This window comes from Pelophylax lessonae (genome assembly GCF_965119305.1).
Source record: "Pelophylax lessonae genome assembly, chromosome: 3".
NCBI lineage: Eukaryota > Metazoa > Chordata > Amphibia > Anura > Ranidae > Pelophylax > Pelophylax lessonae.
The window spans coordinates 115,218,222-115,242,263 of record NC_138770.1 but is presented as its reverse complement, the minus strand read 5'-3'; the positions used below and the strand labels follow the sequence as shown (position 1 = coordinate 115,242,263).

General features: G+C 41.2%; 1 protein-coding gene across 1 annotated transcript in view; it reads left to right on the top strand.

Annotated features, from left to right (window-relative positions):
- Window positions 1–7,256, top strand: part of PTCHD4 (patched domain containing 4) — a 261,171-nt gene extending 253,915 nt beyond the window's left edge. Inside the window, exon 3 of the mRNA XM_082252504.1 lies at window positions 4,671–7,256. Coding sequence (XP_082108630.1) covers window positions 4,671–6,304 — 1,634 coding nt within the window. The 3' untranslated portion in view covers window positions 6,305–7,256. The remainder of the gene's footprint in view (window positions 1–4,670) is intronic.
- Window positions 7,257–24,042: the final 16,786 nt, after the last annotated feature.

The following is a 24,042-nucleotide window of genomic DNA, read 5'->3' as shown; positions in this document are numbered from 1 at the left end:
TACCATTTGTCTATGGTTAGGATGGTAAAGATCGATGTTGATATTCATTATAGCCAATTCTGGATTTGGGGGTGAATGTACTCCTGTGCAGGAGGAAATACACCGGAAAATAGCATGCCAAAAGCTCGTGAGTGATGCACACCCCCACAAAATATGATGTAAGGTTCCCGTTTTGCCACATTCCCTCCAACATATGTTGGAGGATTTTACTAAATTTGATTGGATTTTCTCCCACTTCCTGTTGTATCTAAGCCACCTGGCAATGTTTCAAACCTTTCCTCACTTAGGGGTCCCCAACTAACTGGGCCACACAGCAGGGGAAGGGGGGGGGGGAAGCGACGACTGCAGTCAACACAAGGTTGTCACAGAACGCGATCGCCACTCACCAGCTGCTATGCAGTCATCCCTGTGTGTCCTCTCCTGGCTCCTCTGCCAAATTGACAATGTCATCCTATCAGCAGAGCAGGGGGTAAGCTGCAGATCACAATGTAAAGCTTCTCCCACCCCCTTCCCTGCTAATATGATGACATCGTCAGCAGAGGGGGCCAGCAGAGGACACATGGGCTAAGCACAGCCTCTGCCCTGCTAAAAGTAGGAGTCCTAAGAAGGAGAGGCATAGATTGGAATGGGGAGAGAGGAAATGGGGGGGGGGGGAAAGACTGCAGCACATTGACTTTAACTCAGGGTCTAAACAGGTAGCACATCATAGGACTGAAACACAGCATGAAGGTATTAAAAGGGAAACAGATAGCAGGGTTCTTGTGTGGCCTGGCCTCCATGAGAGCCCTTGCAAGTAGCACATTGCAGGTTGGGAAACAGGAAGGTCTTGTGTGACCTAGTCCCATCTTATACAGTGGTCTACGCAGGTAGCACATCTCAGGCAGGGAACACAGGAAGCAGGGCAGTAAATTGCAGAGTCTTTATGCAGCCTGGCCTCCAGTTAGAACTTAGCAGGGAAGGCTAAGATTAGAGTAGGGAGAGAGGAAAGGGGGGCCAGACTGCAGGAGAAATGTAAAGGGGGCACTGTAATATGAAGGGGACTGCACTGTAAAGGGGCACTGCAATCATTACAGTGCAGTCCCCTTTATATCACAGCCCCTCCTTTACAGAGCAGAGCCCCCTTTACATCACAGTGCCCCTTCACAGAGCGGTCCCTACTACATTAATGTAAAGGGAAACTTTGATGTAAAGGGGACTGCACTGCAAAGGGGCAGGCACTGTAAAATAAAGGGGATTGCTCTGTAAAGGGGGCACTATAATGGGGACACTGTAATCATTACAGTACAGTCCCCCTTACATCACAGTGCCCCCTTTACAGTGCAGTCCTCTTTACATTACAGTGCAGTCCCCTTTACATCACAGTGCCACCTTTATATTGCAGTGCCCCCTTTACAGAGCACCCCCCATTATATTAATGTAAAGGGGCACTGTGATGTAAAGGGGACTGCTCTGTAAATGGTACACTGTACTGTAAAGGCGGGCTGTGGTATAAAGGAGAACTGAGGACACTGATATAAAGGGGGGGGGGGGCTGTGCTGAAAAGGGGGGTTGTGGTGTATAGGGAGGCTGAGGACAGACTCCGTGAATATCTCATCCCCCAATTCATCCACCATAAACCCCCCCGGTCCTTGTGGAAAGTGGCTGCCATGAAACTGGTCCCTGGTGCCAAAAAGGTTGGGAACTGCTGTCTTATTCTGTCCAACATGGTAAAAAAAGGTCCTGATTTTTTAATATATTTTAAAAGATAATCTTGCTTCTCTTCTGGGTTTACAGGAGTGCACTTAATTGTGCTCTCCTGTGACCTAAAATAATCTGACTGTGGGCTAAAACACCAACCATTTTGTTGAGTCCTGCTGCCTGATCAACAGTTAGATCTTGTTCTCAGCATGCGGAGACCCAAAGCCAGCTGCATTAGCCCCTTCTCCAGCCCAGTGTTCTAGTGAGTGCTGTTGGAGCCACTAAGGTACCTTTTTCAGTCACCATAGCAACTGGGATATGTTCAGCCCTGCCCTGTACTACCTAATTATGGCTAACAAAAAGACTTTCATTGCACACAGTTGTTAATTATTGCTTGTCTGTTACAACCAGAGAAGCCTGAGTGGACAGGTTTGCAAGAAAAAATGTAATAATTTAGTGAATGCAAACTGTTTACATAATTGACCTAATTAAAATTAATGTGCACTTTTTATTGAACACACTATAGTTGTAATATTTTTTTGGCTGTAAAAATGTTTCTTTGTGTACAGCTAGACAAAGTTTATCAGGGTTTATTCAGGTCGCTATCAACCTGATTGATTGATTCCTCCGGCAAAGTTCTGCAAATGATTGACATGTTGTCAGCTCTCAGAGATTAAAATCTTCTGAAGTTTGCATAGATTCCGCGAGCAGCAGATCTAATTACAGTATCTCGCATTCATCAATTATTTATGGTGTTTGACTTGATTCCCCTTCGACCGAGGGTGCATGTAGAAGTCCAGGCATGATCGGTAGCTTGCCTGCTTGTGTCAAGCAAATTCAAGTTTAGTTTTGCCTAGAACTCTTTCTATAGAATAGTTTCTTATTTAACATTTATGGATTATAATAGGTGATATAAAAATATCTTAGTGGATTGCTATCCTTATCATCCATGTCAGAATTTTGGGGAGCTCTTAAGAGGAGCTGTAGTCATTCTACAAATTCATTTTTACAAATATATATATATATATATATATATATATATATATATATATATTTTTTTTTTTTTAATACAATCCTTCTAGCATAAATATTATTATCAATGAATGTTTGTATCAGGGAGTGTTAATATTTGTAATTATAAACATGGAAACAGCCATAATTGCTCATTATAGTTTTCAGCTGTTTCCTGCATAGTAATGGTTCACAGTCACTGCAGTTTATTTCTCCTGTCTTGCTGCAAGTCTCTGGTCAAGTGTCTGCCTGAAAACATTAGGCTCCCTGTAATGATTCATTTGTTTTCAGTATTAGGATTCTGGGCCAGCATTTGTCAGCCTGAAATTCCTATCATTATATTCCTAAGTGTAAAAAGGGGAGATTCACCCCCCCCCCCCCCCACACACACACATTTTCCCAGCTAGATCCCAAATAACCAAACTATCCAACATATCAGTAGCCTAAATTCTAATGGGCATAGTTGGCAATGAAAAGTGAGAGAGGTGGGCTTTCCGCCAAGGCATGTAAAAATTGTAGATGGCATACATCATAGCTGGACATTATGAGACCAATGGAAAGCAGGGATGAGCCAAACATACCTGATTTTGGTTTGGGGCAGGTTCAGAAAACATTACTGAAGTTCGAGTCTGAATCTGAACCTCAGTGAAGTCAATGAGAGACGAATGTAAGAAACAGTAATGGACATTTTCTAAGGGCTGGGCACTGCCCTGGGGAATATGTACCCAAGCAAAAAGAAAACTGTTCAAAATTCAAATTTGAGAGTTTTTATTAATGCTTAAAGTGGTACATTAAAAATATAAAATTACTTTAATTAACATGCTCAGGGATGCCTGGAAAGTGTCTGTAAAGTAGTGCATCTGTACGATATATGCAACCTACTACAGCAAAACTGACATTTACAGTAATTGCCAATAAATGACATCTCCCGCCACTTCCTACTGTTTGTAAACAATGCAGCTGGGGATTCCCTTCAACCAAACTTTTATGCTGCCCATACAGAATTTTGGTCATTTGCAGACTGAACGATTATTTGTAGTTTGAAAGCGAATTGTCCACTAACTGATAGAATAAACTCGTTTATATGATCGTTTCTATGTTAGTAGTGATCGCTCAATAACAATAAAAACATTTAAGACAGAATATAATTTTCATTTCGATTATAACATACATGTATACACTTTAGTTGAAACTGTAAAAGTTTTCGCTTTAGATCCATCAACATTAGCCGGGCCTATGGTCGAAATCGTCGGTAATGTTGAGTTCACTAATGGCACAAATGTCGAACAATCTTTCCGAAAACTACCAGTTTCTGTCAACGTTCTGTGCGTGTATGGCCAGCCCCTTTCACATGAGGCAGATCCTTCCTGAGCGGAATCCGCCTGCTCAGTGGGGGATCTCTCCACTGATTCCCGCTAAGCAGCAGGTGACAGGTCTTATCCACTCCGTTATGCAGAGTGGACAAGGACGGGACCAGCTCTCCTCTATGAGGCAGTCACATGGAAATGGACTGCATGTCAGTTTCCATCTGATTGTCATCCGATCCAACCCACTAGACAGATAGCGAACGTCTGTTTTCATCGGATTTTGACTAATTGGATGCCAGGCTGACATCCGCCTCCCCATTGAGGACAATAGGTGGCCCTATCGGGTCTGACTGAAAAATCCTTGATGATATCCTAGACCCAATATACATATATGTATATCATACTGCATTCTATATTATGTAAAAAACATAGAAAACAGAAAGGAAGTAGACCTGCCCTCACCCAATGATGCACAGTTTAGGAGATCCAGGTATTTTTGTTCAAATCCAGAGATATGTAAGAAACTGGTGGGTGGATGCAGTCTACATTGACTGAAAACTATTATATCCTGTTTGGATGAACTAACCAAATTTTAACTTGAAAAGCACTGCTTTGTTTAGGTGAAGTGAAATATGTCCTAGATTATGAAACTGTTTCTTTTGTTTTGTCTTGCAGGTCATGGAACAAAAGGGGTTTTTGAGCTTCTTTCTGGATGGAGGAGAACTAGAGAAAGTTTGCCTTTTAAAGACAGGATAGCAGATGCCTACTCTGATGTAATGGTGTCGTATACAATGACCAGTTCTCTGTACATCATTACTTTTGGAATGGGCGCTAGCCCTTTTACAAACATTGAGGCAGTAAAGGTATTTTGCCAGAACATGTGCATTACTATCGTACTAAACTATTTCTATGTTTTCTCCTTCTATGGCTCGTGCCTAGTCTTTGCTGGCCAGCTGGAACAAAATCGATATCACAGTATCTTTTGTTGTAAAATTCCTTCCGAGGAGTATTTGGACAGACAACCAATATGGTTTCAAACAATGATGAGCGATGGGCATCAGCATTCATCCCACCATGAGCCAGACCCTTATGAGAATCATTTCATTCATCATTTTCTAAGAGAACATTATAATGACTGGATCACAAATACATATGTTAAACCCTTTGTGGTCATATTATACCTCATCTATGCATCATTCTCATTCATGGGCTGCCTCCAAATTAGTGGTGGATCAAACATTATAGATCTTCTAGCAAGTGACTCTCCCAGTGTTTCTTATGCTTTTATACAACAAAAGTACTTTAGCAACTATAGCCCTGTGATTGGATTCTATATCTATGAACCTCTGGAATACTGGAATGCAACTGTTCAAGAAGACTTGAAAACCATAACTCATGGATTTAATACGGAGTCCTGGATGGAGCAGTTCTACCTGTTTTTAAAGGTTGGCAATATTTCGGCATCAAACAAAACTGATTTTATTAACGTTCTCCAGAATGTTTTCTTGAGGAAACCAGAATTTCAACACTTCAGAAATGACATAATTATTTCTAGGTCAGGAGATGAATTGAATATCATTGCATCCCGGATGTATCTGGTAGCTAGGACTAGTGAAAACACACAACGGGAAGTGGTTGAGCTCCTTGAAAAGCTGAGGCCACTCTCGTTGATACAAAGCATAAAGTTTATTGTCTTCAACCCCACTTTTGTTTTTATGGATCACTATGGCTTGGCAGTGACAATGCCAGTCGTTATTTCTGGTTTTAGCATCTTGCTGGTGTTAATTTTAACTTTCTTCCTGGTCATTCATCCTTTGGGAAACCTTTGGCTGATAATTACTGTAACTTCTATTGAATTGGGGGTATTGGGTTTAATGACATTATGGAATGTTGATATGGATTGCGTATCCATCCTGTGCCTTATGTACGCTTTGAACTTTGCCATAGATCACTGTTCCCCTCTGCTTTATACATTTGTCTTAGCCACTGAGCACACAAGAACTCTATGCATACAAGATTCACTCAAGGAGCATGGCACAGCTATTATCCAGAATGTCATATCGTTTCTTGTTGGGCTGGTACCCCTTCTGTTTGTGCCTTCAAACTTGACCTCCACACTGTTCAAATGCTTGCTGCTGACTGGTAGTTGCACGATATTGCACTGCTTCGTCATTTTGCCTGTTTTCTTAACCTTCTTCCCTCCTTCTAAAAAACGCCACAAGAAAAAGAGAAGAGCCAAACGGAAAGAGAGAGAAGAGATTGAGTGCATTGAAATTCAGGAAAATGCAGATCACGTGACTTCTATTTGAGAAAACAGTGGTCATTACTTAAAGTATTTGGACAATTGCAGGGAACGTAGGCAAAACTCAACTGCTTGTGCTGGCCAAAGTTGTACGAAGGGGTATTTTTGAAACATCAAGGTGCAAGATTTTTATACTTTTGTAACAAAAATGTATCAAGTTCAATTTTCTATTTCCTCATTTTCATAATGAGTCTGTTTGGTGGAAACCTGGGTGTAAATAGGAATTTCCCTGGTTTGCAACTGTCTTGATCCTTTAAAGTTTTAAGAGCAAGATTTGACCAGTTAACTGTGTATATTTTTATAGATTTTACACAAGCATGTTTTGGTGTGTCAAATTAATCCTCTACATTTTATTCCATGCTTTGAAAGGACTTAGAGTTAAGCTCCAATTTATAAAATTCTAGATTTTTTTTAGATTTGGATAGAGCAGAGAAGGGTTAGGGACACTCTAATTTTTGCTGTCTGTGTCCTTGCTGGTGAGATTTTTCCCACTCTCCTTGTCTTGGTGGCCACTAGAAGAGCAGGTAAAAGGTAATGCAAATGTTACCGTATGTTTTTCACTATTTCTGGTTACATGAAATACAGGGAAATTTCACTGATAAGTATATATAGACAGCAATAAAAACCTGATAGGGTTTCTAAATTCTCCCAATTCTATTGAAAACTGAAAATAGTTTATGGCTGCGTTGAACTTCAAGGAAACCACATATAGCTTAGCCTGTTATTTGGAAATGCTGCAGCTGGTTCAAGCATCTCTTGTGATAATCAGGCAGTATAAACAATCACAAGCAATTACTAACTCACATGCATGAGCATGAAAAGTGCATTCTGTCATTTGCAAATATTTCTTAATATGTAATGGTAATTTTACCTTACACATAGATAAGGGCTCTTACACTTAGATACTGCATATTAAAGTACTTTTAGCAATTGTGCTAAAATCCTGACATCAGATCCTGTAATCAGCGATTCGTTATGCCTGTAACAGTCTGTGCACAGAATCCTCTTTAATTTGTACCTCACATGCCCCCCTCCCAGTCACTGCAGCTCACAGTCTGAGGGTCTCAGCAGAAGAAGCAGTGTTGTGAATCCAGTAAGCAGTGGGCAGTGCAATGGATGTTGTGGAAATTCTTGTGCTGCCTTGCATTTAGCATCAGTGTTTTCAGTGTACCATTTGCATTCCATGAGTTGACTATTGCACTGCCTATCAAGTCTATGTATGCCTTTTAGTTGAGCAGGACATATAAAATGGCTTTAGTGAGTCACAGAAGCATGACATGTGGTTGCCATCACGGAGTTTGGTAGATCTACTGTGAAGCCTGGGACAATGGCTAAAATGGCAAAGGACAAAAGCTGGAGTGGTGCATGTCCTCAGACAGAGGGTCAGAGCAAATGGCAGCAGGCTAATCACCAGTAGAAAAGATAACAGATCCAAGCTCAGGGTAAGCACAGACAAAAAAGTATAAACACAATCTAGACAATACAATTAATTATTGCAAGGCACAAACGGAAGTTAGAGATAGACATAAATCCAGGATATGAACAAACAGACAAATAGTTTTTTTCCAAGAATCATACTTGCCTAGATAGATACTACTTCTGTCCCCCTCCGGCTCTAACACTGAGATCCAAGGGATCAAACACCGCTGGTCGCTCAGTTCTCAGAGCTCCAAGAGCTGGTGACTGTGAGTCATCAGATCTCTGCTCTGATCCACAACCCCCCCACCCACCCTACGCTCACTGGAGAGGCTGAGCCAGGTGCTGGCCAGTCCAGGGTTATAGGCAGATCATGACTATATTGTAGTTATCTTGCCTTAGCCTGGAATGGCTCTGTGACGTCAGTCCACAGCGGGCTTCAGCTGGCAATCTGCTGAAAACTGGTCACAGGAGTGCAGAAGGAACTGCACTCCTGTGATCCATAGGAGAAGTACAGCCAAACAAACTTTGGCTGCACTTCTCTGTTAAGCCCACATTCATATTGGGTGGATTTGACATGTGATCTGACATGTTAAATCACATGTCAAATTGGAGCCTATTGCCACAAAGTCCGCGTCGCACCATTTCCCAAAAGTAGTTTCTGCACTACTTTTGGCGACTTCGGGGGGCGATTACATTAGACATCTGTGCAGGAACCCGCACAGATGTCTGGGAAATCGCCCCTGAAGTCAGACTGAAAATGCTGGTTTGAAATCGCGTGAGTTCAGCTGAACTTGCATTATTTCGAACCCGCCTCAGTGTTCACCTAGGCCATTGATGGCAAAACTTGGCACCCTAGATGTTTTGGAACTACATTTCCCATGATGCCCATGCACTCCCTAGTGTATTGGAGCATCATGGGAATTGTAGTTCCAAAACATCTGGGGTTCTGAGGTTCGCCATCACTGACCTAGGCTAAAGCTCTTACTTCACTTTCAAATCTAGTAATAAAGTCAGGTGTGCACATAGCAGAGATTTAAGATGAAGTGCTGAATAATGACCAGCAGATGGCAGAGATTTGAGGCTGAGAGTTCCCATTGCCAACTAAACATTGATCTCTTGTGTAGATTAAAAGCCCAATTCCAAGACCCCTATAATCTATCCAACTGGATAAACCTTTCTCAATCCCACAGCTTTTATAATCACACCTATAGCCTCCCTCTTGAGATCCATTCAGTTGCAGGCGGCAATAGACAGGGATAAAAAAAAAAACAAAAAACCTTGAATTTCCACGAAACAGAAAACATTATCATTTTTAGCCATTTGTTTTTAAAGAAAAACTGTTACTCTGAAAATCAAAATAAAAATGGATCATTAAGTGACTATCAGGGTAATAATCATACTGACGACAAAACAGAAGAACAAAGTGAATTCTATGCAAAAGCCAATGTCGTTGGTACTTGTAGTCATTTTTATCTCTAAGAAGTCCCCTTATCGTGCCATTTACTTGTTGATGCCTGACACAGCCATAACATGTCTACTCACTGAACATATCTGGGCAGAAGATGTTTGACGAAAACATAAAGTATATGGAAGAATGTATAATGAAATGTATGTATTATGTGAGCAGTTGTTACTACATCTGACAATGTAGGTATTTATAGACTGGTATTGTATCCATGAATTGTTCTACTACAAAGGGGTTGATCTATTTCTAGATTAAGGGACATAAAAACATGTTTAAATGTATTTCTTAAGGTCAACATTTCCCTCGGTTTGTCTGTCTGGGCCAGCATAGGGGTAAGGCAACATGGACACATCTGAGTTTCAGTACTCCTGACTTAACAAGTCTATGGTTGAACATGCCAGGCACCCTGCAGATGTTATGGGTTCCTGAGCCCTTTACATTTTTTTCACATCTTTGAGTAGAATTGTTGCTAGGCTATGGCTATTGAAATGTTTATATATTCTTAACAAGCAGTAGCTAATCTTTAAAAACAAGCCCTCACTGACCACTGGAGCTACAGGCACATTGGAGGAAGTAATCCACAATAGGAAAAAGCAGTGAAGTCATTCAAGTTAGGACTCAGCACTCTTTCCTCTTCCCGTATACCTGATCTGTGTTTACATTGGAGATTACAACCCTGTGCTGGCAAGGGAAGAGAAAAAATATCTATTGAGACAAAATGTTTCAATACATTTCTTTTGTAAACTTGAGGTTGAATTACTCCACCCTATCTGTAGCAACAGGGGTCAGTGAGGGCTTGTTTTAAAGTGACCCTTTAGCTCCACTGCTTAAGCTAGACCAGTGCCACCTTAAAAAAAAAAAATGCACTGAGTAGTATGTTCGGTCTTTGCTCTCTTAAAGTGTTACTAAACCTAGGATCCTGCATTCACTATATTTGGTCTCCCACAGTACACAGAACATGGAAATGCAATTATTGTAGTAAATATAAACTACTAAATACCTTTTTTCACCAGCAGCATATAGCAGTCTTGTGACTCCTATTAGTGTCAGGCTGATTATTGGTAAAGCTTATAGAAGGAGCCCTATGAGGCTGAACGACCCCTGATTTTATGTCTGGACAATGCTGATTAGCCCTGTGCTGATCACATGCACTCTACCAAAAAATAAAAATACTCTCTAGCAATACACACTAAATCATGTGCAGAGTGACTCCTAAGGCTCTGTTCTAATAGCAGATGGATTGGGGACAGTAAAAGAAGAAGAGGATCAGAGAAGACAGGATTAAACAGCCTTTTTACACAATGGATTAACCCCTTAGGTTCCATAGTGAGTATAACAAGCATGCTTTACTGCATATACAGAAAGATTTTACTGCTGTGGGTTCAGTAACACTTTAATGAGCTACAGACACTGTTGCTATAGTGTATGCCATTCTGTGCGGCCTGAATCTTCCTGCCATATATTATAAAGGACATGCTTTAACACACACAGTTCTAGGTAGCAACAGTGGTTATAGCCCACAAAAAGAGCTAAGATTTAACTCATTGCCTGCTGGAAACCCAAGTATTCCTCTTACTTTTTCAGGGTGCGTTGGGACTTCCTCCTACCAGCTAATGCCAGGGTTGCTTTAAAGCTTGTTTATTGCTTGTTAAAAATATCAAAATTAAGTATTGTCATAATTCTACTTTATGAGCAATATAACCCAGAGATATAATGGAGATTACAGTCTTAATGTGTACAGCAAGGAACACCAGAGCATTGCAGCTTGTCCGCATACCAGGTCAAACAGAATGCAGAGGATCAAAACAGCAAGGTTCATATTTAAATCTTTATAGATCTTAAAGAGCATATGAGCAAATGCAAAATTTGCAATTTAAAGTGCAAATTTATTGGAGCTTTCAATAATTTTACAAAACTGTATAAATACATCTGTGACATGCCACAATATACTGAAATAGTATTATTTTCCAAAAAAGCTGTACATTTTAGTACAAAAAAGCATGATATCATCAATCTGCTGCATGTAAACATTCCACTAAGGCTGGCCTTACGCAGTTCAAACCCTGCTGAACTGGCCGAGATTCAAACCATTATTGGGCAGGCTGAATGTACCAAGTTGATCGTTTGATTAACTTGGGTACAACCAGCCTGCTGGATTCTTTTGCAATTATTGCTAGAGGCTAGGGTTACCACCTTTTCTTCAAACCAAAGCCAAACACTTTAGTAGCCTGGGACACCTTTGGGTGCCCCAAGGAGAGTAGTAATGTGGTGCGCATAGCGTGCTGCAGTGAACAGTGATTGTGGCCAAATTGCTATTGCTGACATCGTCACCCTGCAGCTCAGTGCAGCTGACATCATCACCGTACATCGATAGCCATACGCAGCTCCCGGACGGCAAGAGATTTGTGTGTTACTATCTTGGTTACTTGGGGAGCCACAGCCAGGTCTGAATAATGTTTTTGGGTTTCTGTCCACCTAAAACCCGGACACATGATTTAAAACCCAAACTGTCCGGGTGAATCCTGGACAGAAGGACAACCCTACTAGAGGCTTCTATAGCGGCTAGTGATAATCACTGTCTTTTCCTGGCAGGAATGGCTTCCCCCCAGCCGGGAGAAGACAATGGCCCAACAGGAGGGATTCACCATCAATGCTGTCTGTGTTTGTCCCGTGGTTGCAGGAAATAAATTAACTCCATGTATAGCCAGCTTAAGAGCACCAAACCAAATGTCCAAGAGTCCAAAATCTTTCAATGAAAGATTGACCTTCAGCAAGAACAAGACAAAACCGGCCAACGCATTTTAAAGGTCAGACAAATGCCCCCTTGTTTAGGGCTCTAGTTTAAATGATAGAACGGTTTCATAACCAGGAATAATTATTAATAATATGAGATTCAGAGGACAACTCAAATGTGCATTGTATGTAGATGCTAGGTATCCTCTGACTCCCATTAGTAATTATTCTTGGTTATTTAAATATCATTAGAGTCCCAAAATTTAAACCAGGGCCCCGAAGGAGCCGGAATTTGATCAGGAAAATGCTTTGACTGTTTTATCTTGTTCTTGCATTGAATCAATCCTACCATTAAAAGATTTTGTATATTTGGTTTGGTGCTTATATTTGTTTACATGAGAAAACTCAACTAGGGGTGACCACGTTCATCCTTATGGGGGACCACTTAATTTGCGAAGAGCTGCCAAACCAGAGATATTGTGCCCAGTGAACATTTTACTTACATATTGAAAACTTATATCCAGGACCTCTTTTTCATCTTTGATAAATCTGCTGCAGGCAGAAGAGGCATTCTTTTTGGGGCTCAGGGAACAGACTGCAATGTTGGGTGGGTGGGAGACCGCAGGAGTGGGCTGATTGATCTATGTTAAACAATTGTGAACTGCACAGGCACATGGATTTAATCAAATGTTGATGCCTGAAAAAAGATGGTATGGTCATTCTGTGTAAAATCAGCAGGTGAAGGCATTGTCAAGAGGAGTACTGTGTTTTCTGTAAGAGATAAAAAATACCTGAAAGTGTTACAGTTACATGTTACTTAGCATGCTGCACTTAATATGAAAAAATATATCCAATGCTAGGTTCACTTTAACATTTTCAGGGCTATCAGTTTAAGGGGTTTCTGAAAAGTCTTGTCAGTAATAAGTCAGGGGTTAGCCCCCGTTGGTTGCATTGTAGAACATGCTGTGTTCATCCTCTGCGTAATACCTCCTAGTTTCTCTTTGTTAAACATCTGACATTTTAAACACAGCCTTGGTCATTCTGCATAGACCACCCCCTCCTCCTAGAACTGACAATTCTGGTAAAGAAAATGTCCATTTCCCACAGCCAGCTACCACTGAAGCCAGATATTTATGTTATTAAAATAGGGACTGCTAACAAGTTTCCTCCTCTATATACTGGCTTCCAATGCATTTTCATTTGTATTTATTCATCTGCCTGATGCTGGAAAACCATGCTCTTGTTGATGGGAAACCAGCTCTGCAGCTGCTCCCTTTATTATGAAAAAAAGGAATTTACAAAGTGCAATACCCAATGACAACCAATCACTGATCAGAAACACAATGGCAGCTATTGGTTACTGCACACTTTGTCATTATTTTTCACATAGCTTAAAGCCCAATTTAAGCCACGAAAACAAAACATTCAGTTAGATAGACATTGTAATAATGGCCTTCATTTCCAACGTTCAATTGAATAAGAATACACAGTCTAAAAAGGAATGCACAGTCCAGTAAGCACCAGAGTTTAACTAGACTGTCCAGTGTACACTAACTAGCCTAGTCAGATATGACCCGTTTCCTCCCCAGCAGTACAAGCGTGTGTGTATCCATTACTAATCTGAGCTGGCATTGAGCACTGGAGTAGGAGGGCAGAAAGTGCAAAAGTTATAATGTGGTGAAGCCAGACTATCAAGAAAATTAGAGATTTTTTTTTTTTTAGTCCCGTGTTGTATTGAAACACACTCACAAAAATGTAACCCTGTGCAAAAAAAAAAAAGGGTGCACACAAAAGTGAGAACACAAAAACATGCACAGGGTGTACACATGGTCCTCCTCTGAGGAGAAAGGAGCCTTACCCTTATCCCCCCCAGGTGCAAGGCTCCTGACAGGGACTGGGGTACTCACTGCCACTGGTCCACCTGGCCAAAAGCAGGAAGGACCCCGTTCTTTGGGAGGTCTGCCGAAACAGACCAACCCCAAGTACTAGGTGGGGCTCCCCCCAAGGGAGAACACATGAAAGGGGGAGAACCTGACCAGAAGGCCACGTGCCTTCCCTCCAAGGCTTACAGGGCAGGCCTGAGGACCTACACCCTACTAATCAGGGAGTGAGAAAGTGCACACGTGCTGTGCAAAAAATGTAAAGTGACAAACACAAATATAAAAGATGGAAAAGGGGGAGTGGATAAGTGCATACCAAGGCAGGCTCAAGGAAATTTGAGATATGAAGCTTAAACTGGGCTTTAATTGACAAATTCCAATTAGGTCGCCATCAGGCCATCAAGGCTTTGCAGCCTGACGGTGTGAAGGCATTGTTTGGTTTGGTATTTATAACATATTGCCAGCAAAAACTAAACGGACACAATGAGCAATAAAATACTTTTGATGGCTTATTGGTGCATGATATTCTGAACACCTCTGCAACAACTGCTAAATCCACTGAACTCTATGTATCCGTGTGTAATTGGACTCCATATAGGCAGCCTATGGAATCTACATGCCAAGCCACGGCATTTGCTACATTAGCTCATGCCTGTAATTGGCAAGTTTTGCTTTGTTGTTGCCGACACCTTCCAAATATTTGGAATAGGTTGACCCAGTGACATGCATTGTACCCTTGCTGATCAGTAGTATGTATTTACATTTTCTATTTTTGTAAAACAAAATGACCGTAATTGTTAACCCCTCACAGTAAATATGCATGTAACATGAACTGCACTAACGAGTTTGTCAGTGCTCTCAGGGGGTTAAATAGCAGGAGACTTTTCTAGTTTTGTACTATGCTAACTTTATCAGAGCATGACACTATCTTTGGAAACAAAGGATCTATGTTATTATGCAATAGGGGAGAGTATTAATAAAAAATTAAAAAACTATATCTGTGATGCTGTGGGCATTCTAATGTGGGGTTATCTAAAGTGATAAAATGTAAAAGGCATAAACTGCTTGTTTTTCCACACCAATTTAAGGTTTCGTGTTTCCTTGAAGCAAAAACTTTCAAATCTATAGGGATCAAATCTGTAACGAAACCAAAGACAAGCCTGATTGCATAAACCAGTTTGAATAAAGTCATTGCTTTTACTTTTTGTACACACTCCTTTATTTACTATAACACCTATTACACATAAAGTCATAAAAATGTGATCATGGCAGTAATTTTAATTATAGTTTGAGTGGAAATTGTTCTTGTTTGGATGAAGTGGGGTATTGTTTGACCATACCCTAGGATTTTACTATCTCTATGAGAGCTTGCTTCAGGGATCTCTCACCCTAAAATAAATAAATAAATAAAATAGGATCCTGTTCCTTTAAGGCATGAAAAACAGCACAGTACTTGTGCTTTGCAATTCTCTTCTTTCTAACTTGTAATAAACTTGGTTGATCCTGCCAGTTCTTGTGTCCCTCTGCCTCTGCTGACCATGGTAATCATGACTGCTGAGCCCTGATTACCGTGGTCAGGCTATGTGCCTCGTCATTGGCAGCTCTCATCTCTCCTCTGACAGTCTCTCCCCCCTTTCTCCCTGTCAGCATGAGATTACGTTCCTCCCCGCCCCTCCCGCCTCTTTTCAGCAAAAAATGCAGCACATATCAATGTCATTAACGAAAGTGTGTTTGTTTAAAATAAAAAAAGCAAAATACCGTTTCCGAAACCGCAGCTGTACGGTCACATGCGCTGGCCAGCCTTGGTCTATGGAGAGAAGCAGGAGGGGCCGAGATTCCCCTCTGCTGGCAGGCTGACATTACAGGGCAATCTTGGCCCCTCCTGCTTCCCTCCATAGATCAAGGCCGGCCAGCATTTTAAAGGTTGGCCAACATGTTGGACACAATGGACAGTCTCTGCAAGAAACATTGATTACTTTATATCACACACCTGTTTTTGATGCCATATTACCACCTACACATACATTTTACCACAAGTGATGCCTGAATCAATCACTTTTCTTGAAGAACTGTCCCATCTTTTGTCTTCGAAGGTTCTAACTTATCCAGGTCATGGTATAGCTAGTAGTAGTTAATTACATGTAACTGGACTTCTTCTTTAATATTGAAGAGGTTTCTCAACTTCTTTAACTCTTCAGTTCCAAAAAGTGCCAGAAAGATACCCCATTAGGGGTATCCTTATAAAACTCATTGGACCCGAATAACTACTTGCTTACCAGAGTTCCGCTTTGAGTAAAGCTGTGTGATTAAACTATTTAGCGAGTCCCATCTGTGTTCACTTTAAAAGAGCTAAATTAGAAACTAACAAAACAGGTTGTGACATGCATTTTTTCATACCTTGCAGACAATCCCAAGAGCCCAAAAACCTAGGGTGCTCTCTTATGTAAATATAGAACAGATACTATTAGTGACAACGCATACATATTGCATCCTATGACTTATGTACTACTGGTGAGTAAGGCTCTTCTTTATGGGCTAATTGTGAGAAGGGATTGGAGGCCTGAACCTATGACCTTACGAGCTGGTCAAGATTTACATATTAGAGCATCCTGGATTTGAGGCTGCTGAGGTGCTGTACAAGGTATTTAAAGTGGTTGTAAACCTTAGATATGAAATATGAACAAAGCATATCCTTCTATAGTGTGTACTTGTCTCAATTAAAAGTACTGAGTGTTATTTCTGTCTGCTGTTTTGTTTCTCTGCTATCAGCATTAATCACTTGTGACAATTTTTCCTGATATCAAGAGAAAAAAGGTGACAAGGAGGGAGTTTTAGCTGATTGGCAGCCTCAGCTCTATTCCTGTGTGCTGTGTGAAAGGGGGGGGGGGGTTCTCTTCCCTCCAATCAGCTCTCAGAACTCTCCTGACTGAGCTCTGCAGAGTGTAACTTCTGCTCTCCGCCGCTTTTTTTTTTTTTTTTTTTTTAGACATGCTTATGAATTCAGCACTTTGAACGGATGTAAAGCAGAGATGGCTGCAGAGAGCCAAGTACAACTTATGTAGGAGGATTTATTTCATCTCTGTGTATCACCTGAGGCCAGTCACCTCTCTGGGCATATGTAAGGGTTTACAATCACTTTAAAGCAGAACTAAACCCTCCTATTATTTTTAGCAAAGGAAGCTGCCATATTAGCTTCTGTTTTCCATGGTGCTACACATGTGATCAGTTATAAAACCAGCCACTTGATGGTGTGACAGTTTGATTAAGAGCACAAGCAGATGGGACAGCATTTCTGGTATTCCAGGAATGTACCTGTTTTTGAAACCATTAAATCAATGTGTTTAGTTCTGCTTTAAAGGTGAATGAACCTGCTTTCAATAGCTGCTGCTGGTTTTAAAATGGAGACAGGGTTACTGAAATATATACTGTAATATATATACAGTATATATATATATATATATATATATATATATACAGTATATATATATATATATATTTATATTTATATATATATATATATATATATATATATATATATATTACTGTACTGTACTGTATATACCAGCGGCTTTACTGTATACACCAGCGGCTTTACATGGATAAGCACAAGACTCCTTAAGGCGGGAGATACATTATTAGTGTAATTCCATTTTTTTCACATGTGAAACAACTGTAAAACTGTGATCCTTCTAATGCAGATACAGCCGAATAAGTACATATATAGTACATTGATACAGTCTGAATTTTTTGGATTACACTCTTCAAAAGTTCTCCTCAGTATTATGCTGCTTTTAGTGACACAGACCCTAAGATTTTCTGATTAATATTGATGATGATACGCTGGATACTGGAAACTATATTTTCCAAAATAATCTGATCCAGAATTCAACCTTATTTCCAGATCATGGCGTCCCCCATGCTGTGAGGCCCTCACTTCATACCATAATAAATATTTCCAGAACCTGTTATTGTAAAATATTTTAGCGGTTCCCAAGAATAGAAATTAGAGGCAACATTTGACTTGAAGTTGGGCCTTTGCTATTTGAATGTTCACCATGTCAGTGAAACCACTCAGATGTTTGGTAAGGTTCACTGATTGTGTTTTGACATTACAAACTGCGCTCCCCCCCCCCCAAGATGTATGAGCATCATGTGTCAGCAAAAATCCCCCCCCCCAAAAAAAAAACACAGCACTAATGTGCATGCTTACCCATAAACATAAATCCCCCCTACTCCCAGTACAAATCCACTCCCCCTGCTGAAATTCCCCCTCTCAGCACAAATCTTTGCCCCTCATCCCCCCAGTACAAATTTCCCTGTCCCCCCAAAAAAATAAAATAAAAAAAGAATTCACCCTTCCTAGCACAAAACCTCTACCCCTAAAATTTCCAATCCTAGTACACATCCTCTCCCCCACACTTTAAACCTCCCTCTCCCAGCACAAATTCCTCCCAACCCCCCCCACTAGCACAAATCTTCCCCCACACTCCCCTTCTCTACATAAATCCCTCTAAAACCTTCATCATACCCCCCCCAAATTTCCCCTCCTAGATTAATAATACTTACCACGGGCCATCTCCCAAAGTCCCCCTTTCCAACACAAATCCCCCCCCCCAATCTCCTTGTGATGCCCCCCACAGTGATACCACAGTGCCCAGGCCAGCCATCCCTCCTGCCCACCTCTTGTCCTGGAACTGAGTACGTGAATGACCTCAAACTCATGTAACGCCAAGGATGGCAAAATTTCACAGTACAATGTAGATCACGCTTGGAGAGTCTTAGAATTCACTGCAAACTGATATCCCTGAGGATACCACTGCAGGTAACAAAGCTTAAATAAAAAAAAAAGTTTTATTGTAATTTCATGATCTTTTTTATTGTTGATGCCATATCTAGGGTTGTGGGAATAATTTGTTCCAGAAACATGCTTGTAATCCAAAGCACTCGTATATCAAAGCGAATTTCCCCATAAGAAATAATAATGGTTCCACAACCATTTATTCATATAAAAATGATTACGGCAATACAAAATACAGTACAGTATAAAGTGTTTGGTGTATAGAGTACAAGGCCAGAGGTCCGGGGGCAATACAAGCTGGAGAAGGTGTTGCAGAGTGCAATCACTGGGTGCAGCGGAGTCCATTCAAATCAGACATTGTGCAGTAAACAGGAACTGGCTTCTTTATTGGAACATAACACAGAAAGCAAAAAATGTCACCTCATTGTAATAAGAACAACAGACAGGAAAAGATAACCAACAAGTTCAGTACAGTGTACAGGAAATACAACACATCATAGAAAATGCATAGCATATCACTTAGCATTAGCGACATCTACTGTCCTATTTGTGAACTGCAGTTTATCGGCTAAGCTGAAAGCTGTTGCATCTCCAACACCCCTTCTCAACAGCTATGGCTTAGTCTATTAAACCCATTTTCTTCGTAAGCCTTGAGTGTCTTTCAGCGGTCAGAGGCTTTGTAAGGATATCTGCTGTCATATCCTCGGTTGGGCAATAAAGTAACTCAAGAAGACCTTGCTCTTGAAGATCCCTAAGAAAGTGGAACTTCACATCAATGTGCTTGGTTCTTGAATTAACTCCTTCCATGCGTGCAAGTGCAAGACATCCTTCATTGTCCTCATAGATTTCTGTTGGTCCCAACTGTGGTTGACCCAAATCTGTTAATAGCTGTCTCAGCCATATAACTTCTTGGCTTGCTTGCGCTGCAGCAACGTATTCTGCTTCAGTAGACGACAGTGAAACAGAGAGTTGCTTTTTACTAGTCCAACTGATGGCACCTCCTGACAGAAAAAATAAGTAGCCACTGGTAGATTTCCTGTCACTGGTATCTCCTGCCCAGTCAGCATCCACATATCCTGTTAAGGTGCTTTCATCACTTGCTGGTAACTTTAACTTGTAGTGCAAAGTCCCTTTAAGATAGCGAATGATTCGCTTTACAGCATTCCAGTCCTTTTGACTTGGCATTGAAACCTTTCTGCATAGGATTCCAACAGTTGCTGCAATGTCCGGCCTTGTAGCAGTGGTAAGATATAGCAATTTACCTATTGCCTTCCTGTATTGAGTATTAGTAGGTAATGGGTTATCTTGGCAATTCATCTCCTTTAGGTAGTTGGTTTCCATAGGAGACTTTACTGGTTTGGCTTCTTCCATTCCAAATGCTTCAATTATTTCTTGAATTTTGTGTCTTTGGTTCAGAAGAAAGCTGCCATCTTCCTCTCTCTCGATCTGGATGCCGAGGTAATTCTTTATGTTGCCAAGATTTTTGGTGTTGAAGTTCTGATTTAGTTTTTCTAGTATTTCTGCTTCATCCCCTTCTTGCTCAAAGCAAATCAGGATATCATCCACATAAATAAGCATATAGACCCATCTGTCTGCCAATTTCTTTGTGTATAAGCAGGGGTCCGCTTTACTCCTCAGAAAGTTTTGATGTGTAAGCACTTAATTTATATTTATATTCCACGCTCTGGCTGCTTGCTTTAGACCATATATACTCCTGCGAAGTTTGCATACTAGGTCTGGCCTTTGTTCATCTTTGAATCCTGGTGGCTGTTCCATGTAAATTTCTTCTGTTAGCTCGCCATGTAGAAATGCGGTTTTCACATCAAAATGTGTCAATTGCATTTTCCTTGTGATGGCTATTGTCAGTAAAGTCCGTATTGTAGTGTGCTTGACTACTGGTGCAAATGTCTCATCATAGTCCTCTCCGTATTTTTGAGAATAGCCCTTGGCTACTAGTCTTGCTTTGTATCGCTCAATTGTGCCATCTGCATTGTATTTCACTTTAAAAGTCCATTTACAGCCTATGGCTTTCCTTCCGGGTGGTAGTTCTGTAAGTGTCCATGTTTTAGTGTCATGCATGGATTTTATCTCTTCATCAGCAGCCTTTATCCATTTACTTGCTTCTTGTTCTGAAAGCTGAGATATTTCTTCCCAGGTTGCAGGTTCGTTGATACTGGCAATACTTGCTTTGTATGAGAGACGTACAGGTGGTTTACCTTTGTTTTCTCTTGTTGAACATCTCAGTTTTGTGTCTGAGCCTTCTTGTATCTGCTCTTCAGTTCTAGTAGAGTCTGCACTTACTTCAACTGTTTGTTCAGAAGTTACAGAGATAGGCTGGTCAATGTCAGTTTTCTCTTCTATTCTTGCTTCTACTGTTGTCATTACATTGTCTCTGAAATCTTCAACAAAAGTTATGCTGTTGCTAATGGTAACCTTGTCTGTTTTGGGATTAAGGATTCTGTAACCTTTGACATTGTCACTATATCCAACGAAGATACCTTCAAATGCTCTGTTTTGGAGTTTGGTGCGTTTTTCTTCAGGTATGTAGATGAATGCTTTGCATCCAAAAACTCTTAGGTGTTTTACATTTGGCTTCTCATTGTGCCAAAGTTCATATGGAGTTTTCTCTACTGTTCTGGAAAGAAGTCTGTTCTGCAAATATGTAGCTGACATAGCTGCTTCACCCCAGTATTTTTGTGGTAGTCCAGAGTCTGTCAGCATACATCTGATCATTTCAGTCAGAGTTCTGTTCTTTCTTTCAGCTACTCCATTTTGTTCTGGTGTATATGGGACTGTCTTTTGATGTTCTATTCCATTCTGTTTTAAGTACTCTTGTATCTTATATCCTGTGTGAAGCGTGCTGGGCCCATAACCTGTTGCATTAGGTAGGTGACTGTGTATCTTGAATAGTCGTCTATGAAAGTCACTATGTACCTTTTGCCTCCAGGTGTGGGTGGGTTTAGGGGACCACACACATCACTGTGAACTAAGTCAAGTGGTCTTGAAGCTCTGTTCTGACTGACTTTGGGAAGTGTTGCTCTTGTAGCTTTGGATTTAATGCAACATTCACACTTAACAGTAACTGGACAAGGGGATATTGTTAGATCCCTTGTCAGATTCCTCCTCTGTAGTTCCTGTATGCATTCTGGGTGTCTGTGACCTAGACATCTGTGCCATATATGTATACAGTCATTGTGCTTGTGTGTACATAGTCTCACCTTTTCCTTCACTGTGTCGAGGTGATACAGATGATCATCCAGCTTGGCACTTGCTACTGTCTGGTTGCCATTTAGGATTGAACACTTGTCACCTTGGAATGTTACAGTGAGTCCTCTGGCTGTCAGACGCTTCACAGATAAGAGTCCTTCTTCTAGATTAGGAACATAAAGCACATCTTTCACTGGTATGGCTAGATTGTGTCCCGCATCATCAGGGCATACAAGGGTTCCATGCCCATATCCTTCTGCATTAATTTTGCTTCCATCTGCAAGATAAATAGTTTCTTTGTTGTTCAGATCAAGTTCTGTAAAAAAACTTCTATCACTCGTCATGTGACTGGTTGCCCCCGAATCGATGCACCAGCCTTGACATTTATTGTTGCCTGTCACTTTAAATGTGGCATTCCAGTTTCCTTCCCATGGATCATTGATTGTGGCTTTGACCTTTTGTTTAGCATAAGAGGGACGCTGTCTTATTTGCTCTGCTTTCCATATAGTACAGTCTTTCTTTATGTGTCCCTGTTTGTGACATCTGAAACACACTCTGGTCTCTTTCCTGTGTAACCTTGCATCTGTAGCTTTAAGAGCGGTTCTGGTGTCAGTTTCTGTGGAGTCATGCACTAATTCCTTTCTTCTCTGATACTCATCTATGAGCCTGGTTTTTACAAATGCCTGTGTCAGATCTGTCTCAGGTCGCTTCTCTAGTGCATTGATCAGTGCAGTATATGTATCGGGCAAACTGCATAACAACATGGCTGCTGCGTGGCTGTCTGTTATGTTCTCCCCGATTGATCTGAGTTGTGCAATCACTTCCAGCATTGCATTCATGTGCGCCTGCATGTCCTGTTCTCTGCTAAGTCTCATTCTATAAAGTTTCCGCAGTAGAAACAGCTTGCTGTTTAAACTGGATCTTTCATGCAGTCTTCTTAGTATGTCCCACATGCCTTTCGCTGTGTCCTCATGGCGTATATGTATGAGCTGATCGTCCTCCACTAGTAAGCTTATGGTGGCCCGTGCCTGTCTGTTTTTCTTGTCCCAGTCCTGATTACTGTCCTGTGGCCTCTCTGTAGTGGTAACCTCCCACAAGTCGTCTCTAGATAATAGCATTTCTACTTTAAACTTCCATAGCTGATAATTGTCATTGCTCAGCTTGGCCACTGAGAGTTTAAGTTCTGAGTTTCCAGACATTTTTCCCTCCTTTATATATAAACAGTCTTACTTGTCTTTGGAGATGTCACTGGAAACCTTCCTTATGTCGATCTTTATCCGGATCCTGGGCCCATAACCTGTTGCAGAGTGCGATCACTGGGTGCAGCGGAGTCCATTCAGATCAGACATTGTGGAGTAAACAGGAACTTCTTTATTGGAACATAAGACAGAAAGCAAAAAATGTCACCTCATTGTAATAAGAACAACAGACAGGAAGAGATAACCAACAAGTTCAGTACAGTGTACAGGAAATACAACACATCATAGAAAATGCATAGCATATCACTTAGCATTAGCGACATCTACTGTCCTATTTGTGAACTGCAGTTTATCGGCTAAGGATCACGGTTTTAATAGAAAAAAAAGTGAAATAACACTTACAATGGTAAAACAATATCCCATGTTAAGGACTCTGGTGCTCATCCATGTAAAGCAACTGGTGTATACAGTAAAGCTGCTAGTGTATATATTATTGTATGTGGCCAGAGGCCCGGTTGATCTGGCGGCTTCCAGCGCTTCCTGGAGAACTCAGAGACATTTGGAAACTATTGACACTTTCGGGTGCTCCAAATGCGCGTTACACCCGCCGCACTCAGCTGGGAGGGTCTCTGAGTTCTCGAGTGCCCCATATAGTACTGTATACACCAGTTGCTTTTCTGTATACTTCAGTGGCTTTACATGGATGAGCACCAGACTCCTTAAGGCAGGATGTACATTGTGAGTGTAAGGGCTCTTTCACACGGTCCGCCTCCGTAGGCGTATCCGTGCTGCTCAGCGGGGATCAATCTGCGATCCCCGCTGAGCCGACGGATGACAGCTCCGTCTCCGCTTGCAGTGCGGAGAGGGAGGTGTCACAGCCACCGCTGCTATCTATGGGGGATCGGATGAGAGCGGACCGCCTGTCCGCTCTCATCCGATCCGATCCGATACCTGAACGGATGGAAAAATAGGGTTTCCATCCGTCCAGATTTCATGAACAGGATCGGATAATGGTGTCAGCGGAGGTGTTTCCGCTGACATCCG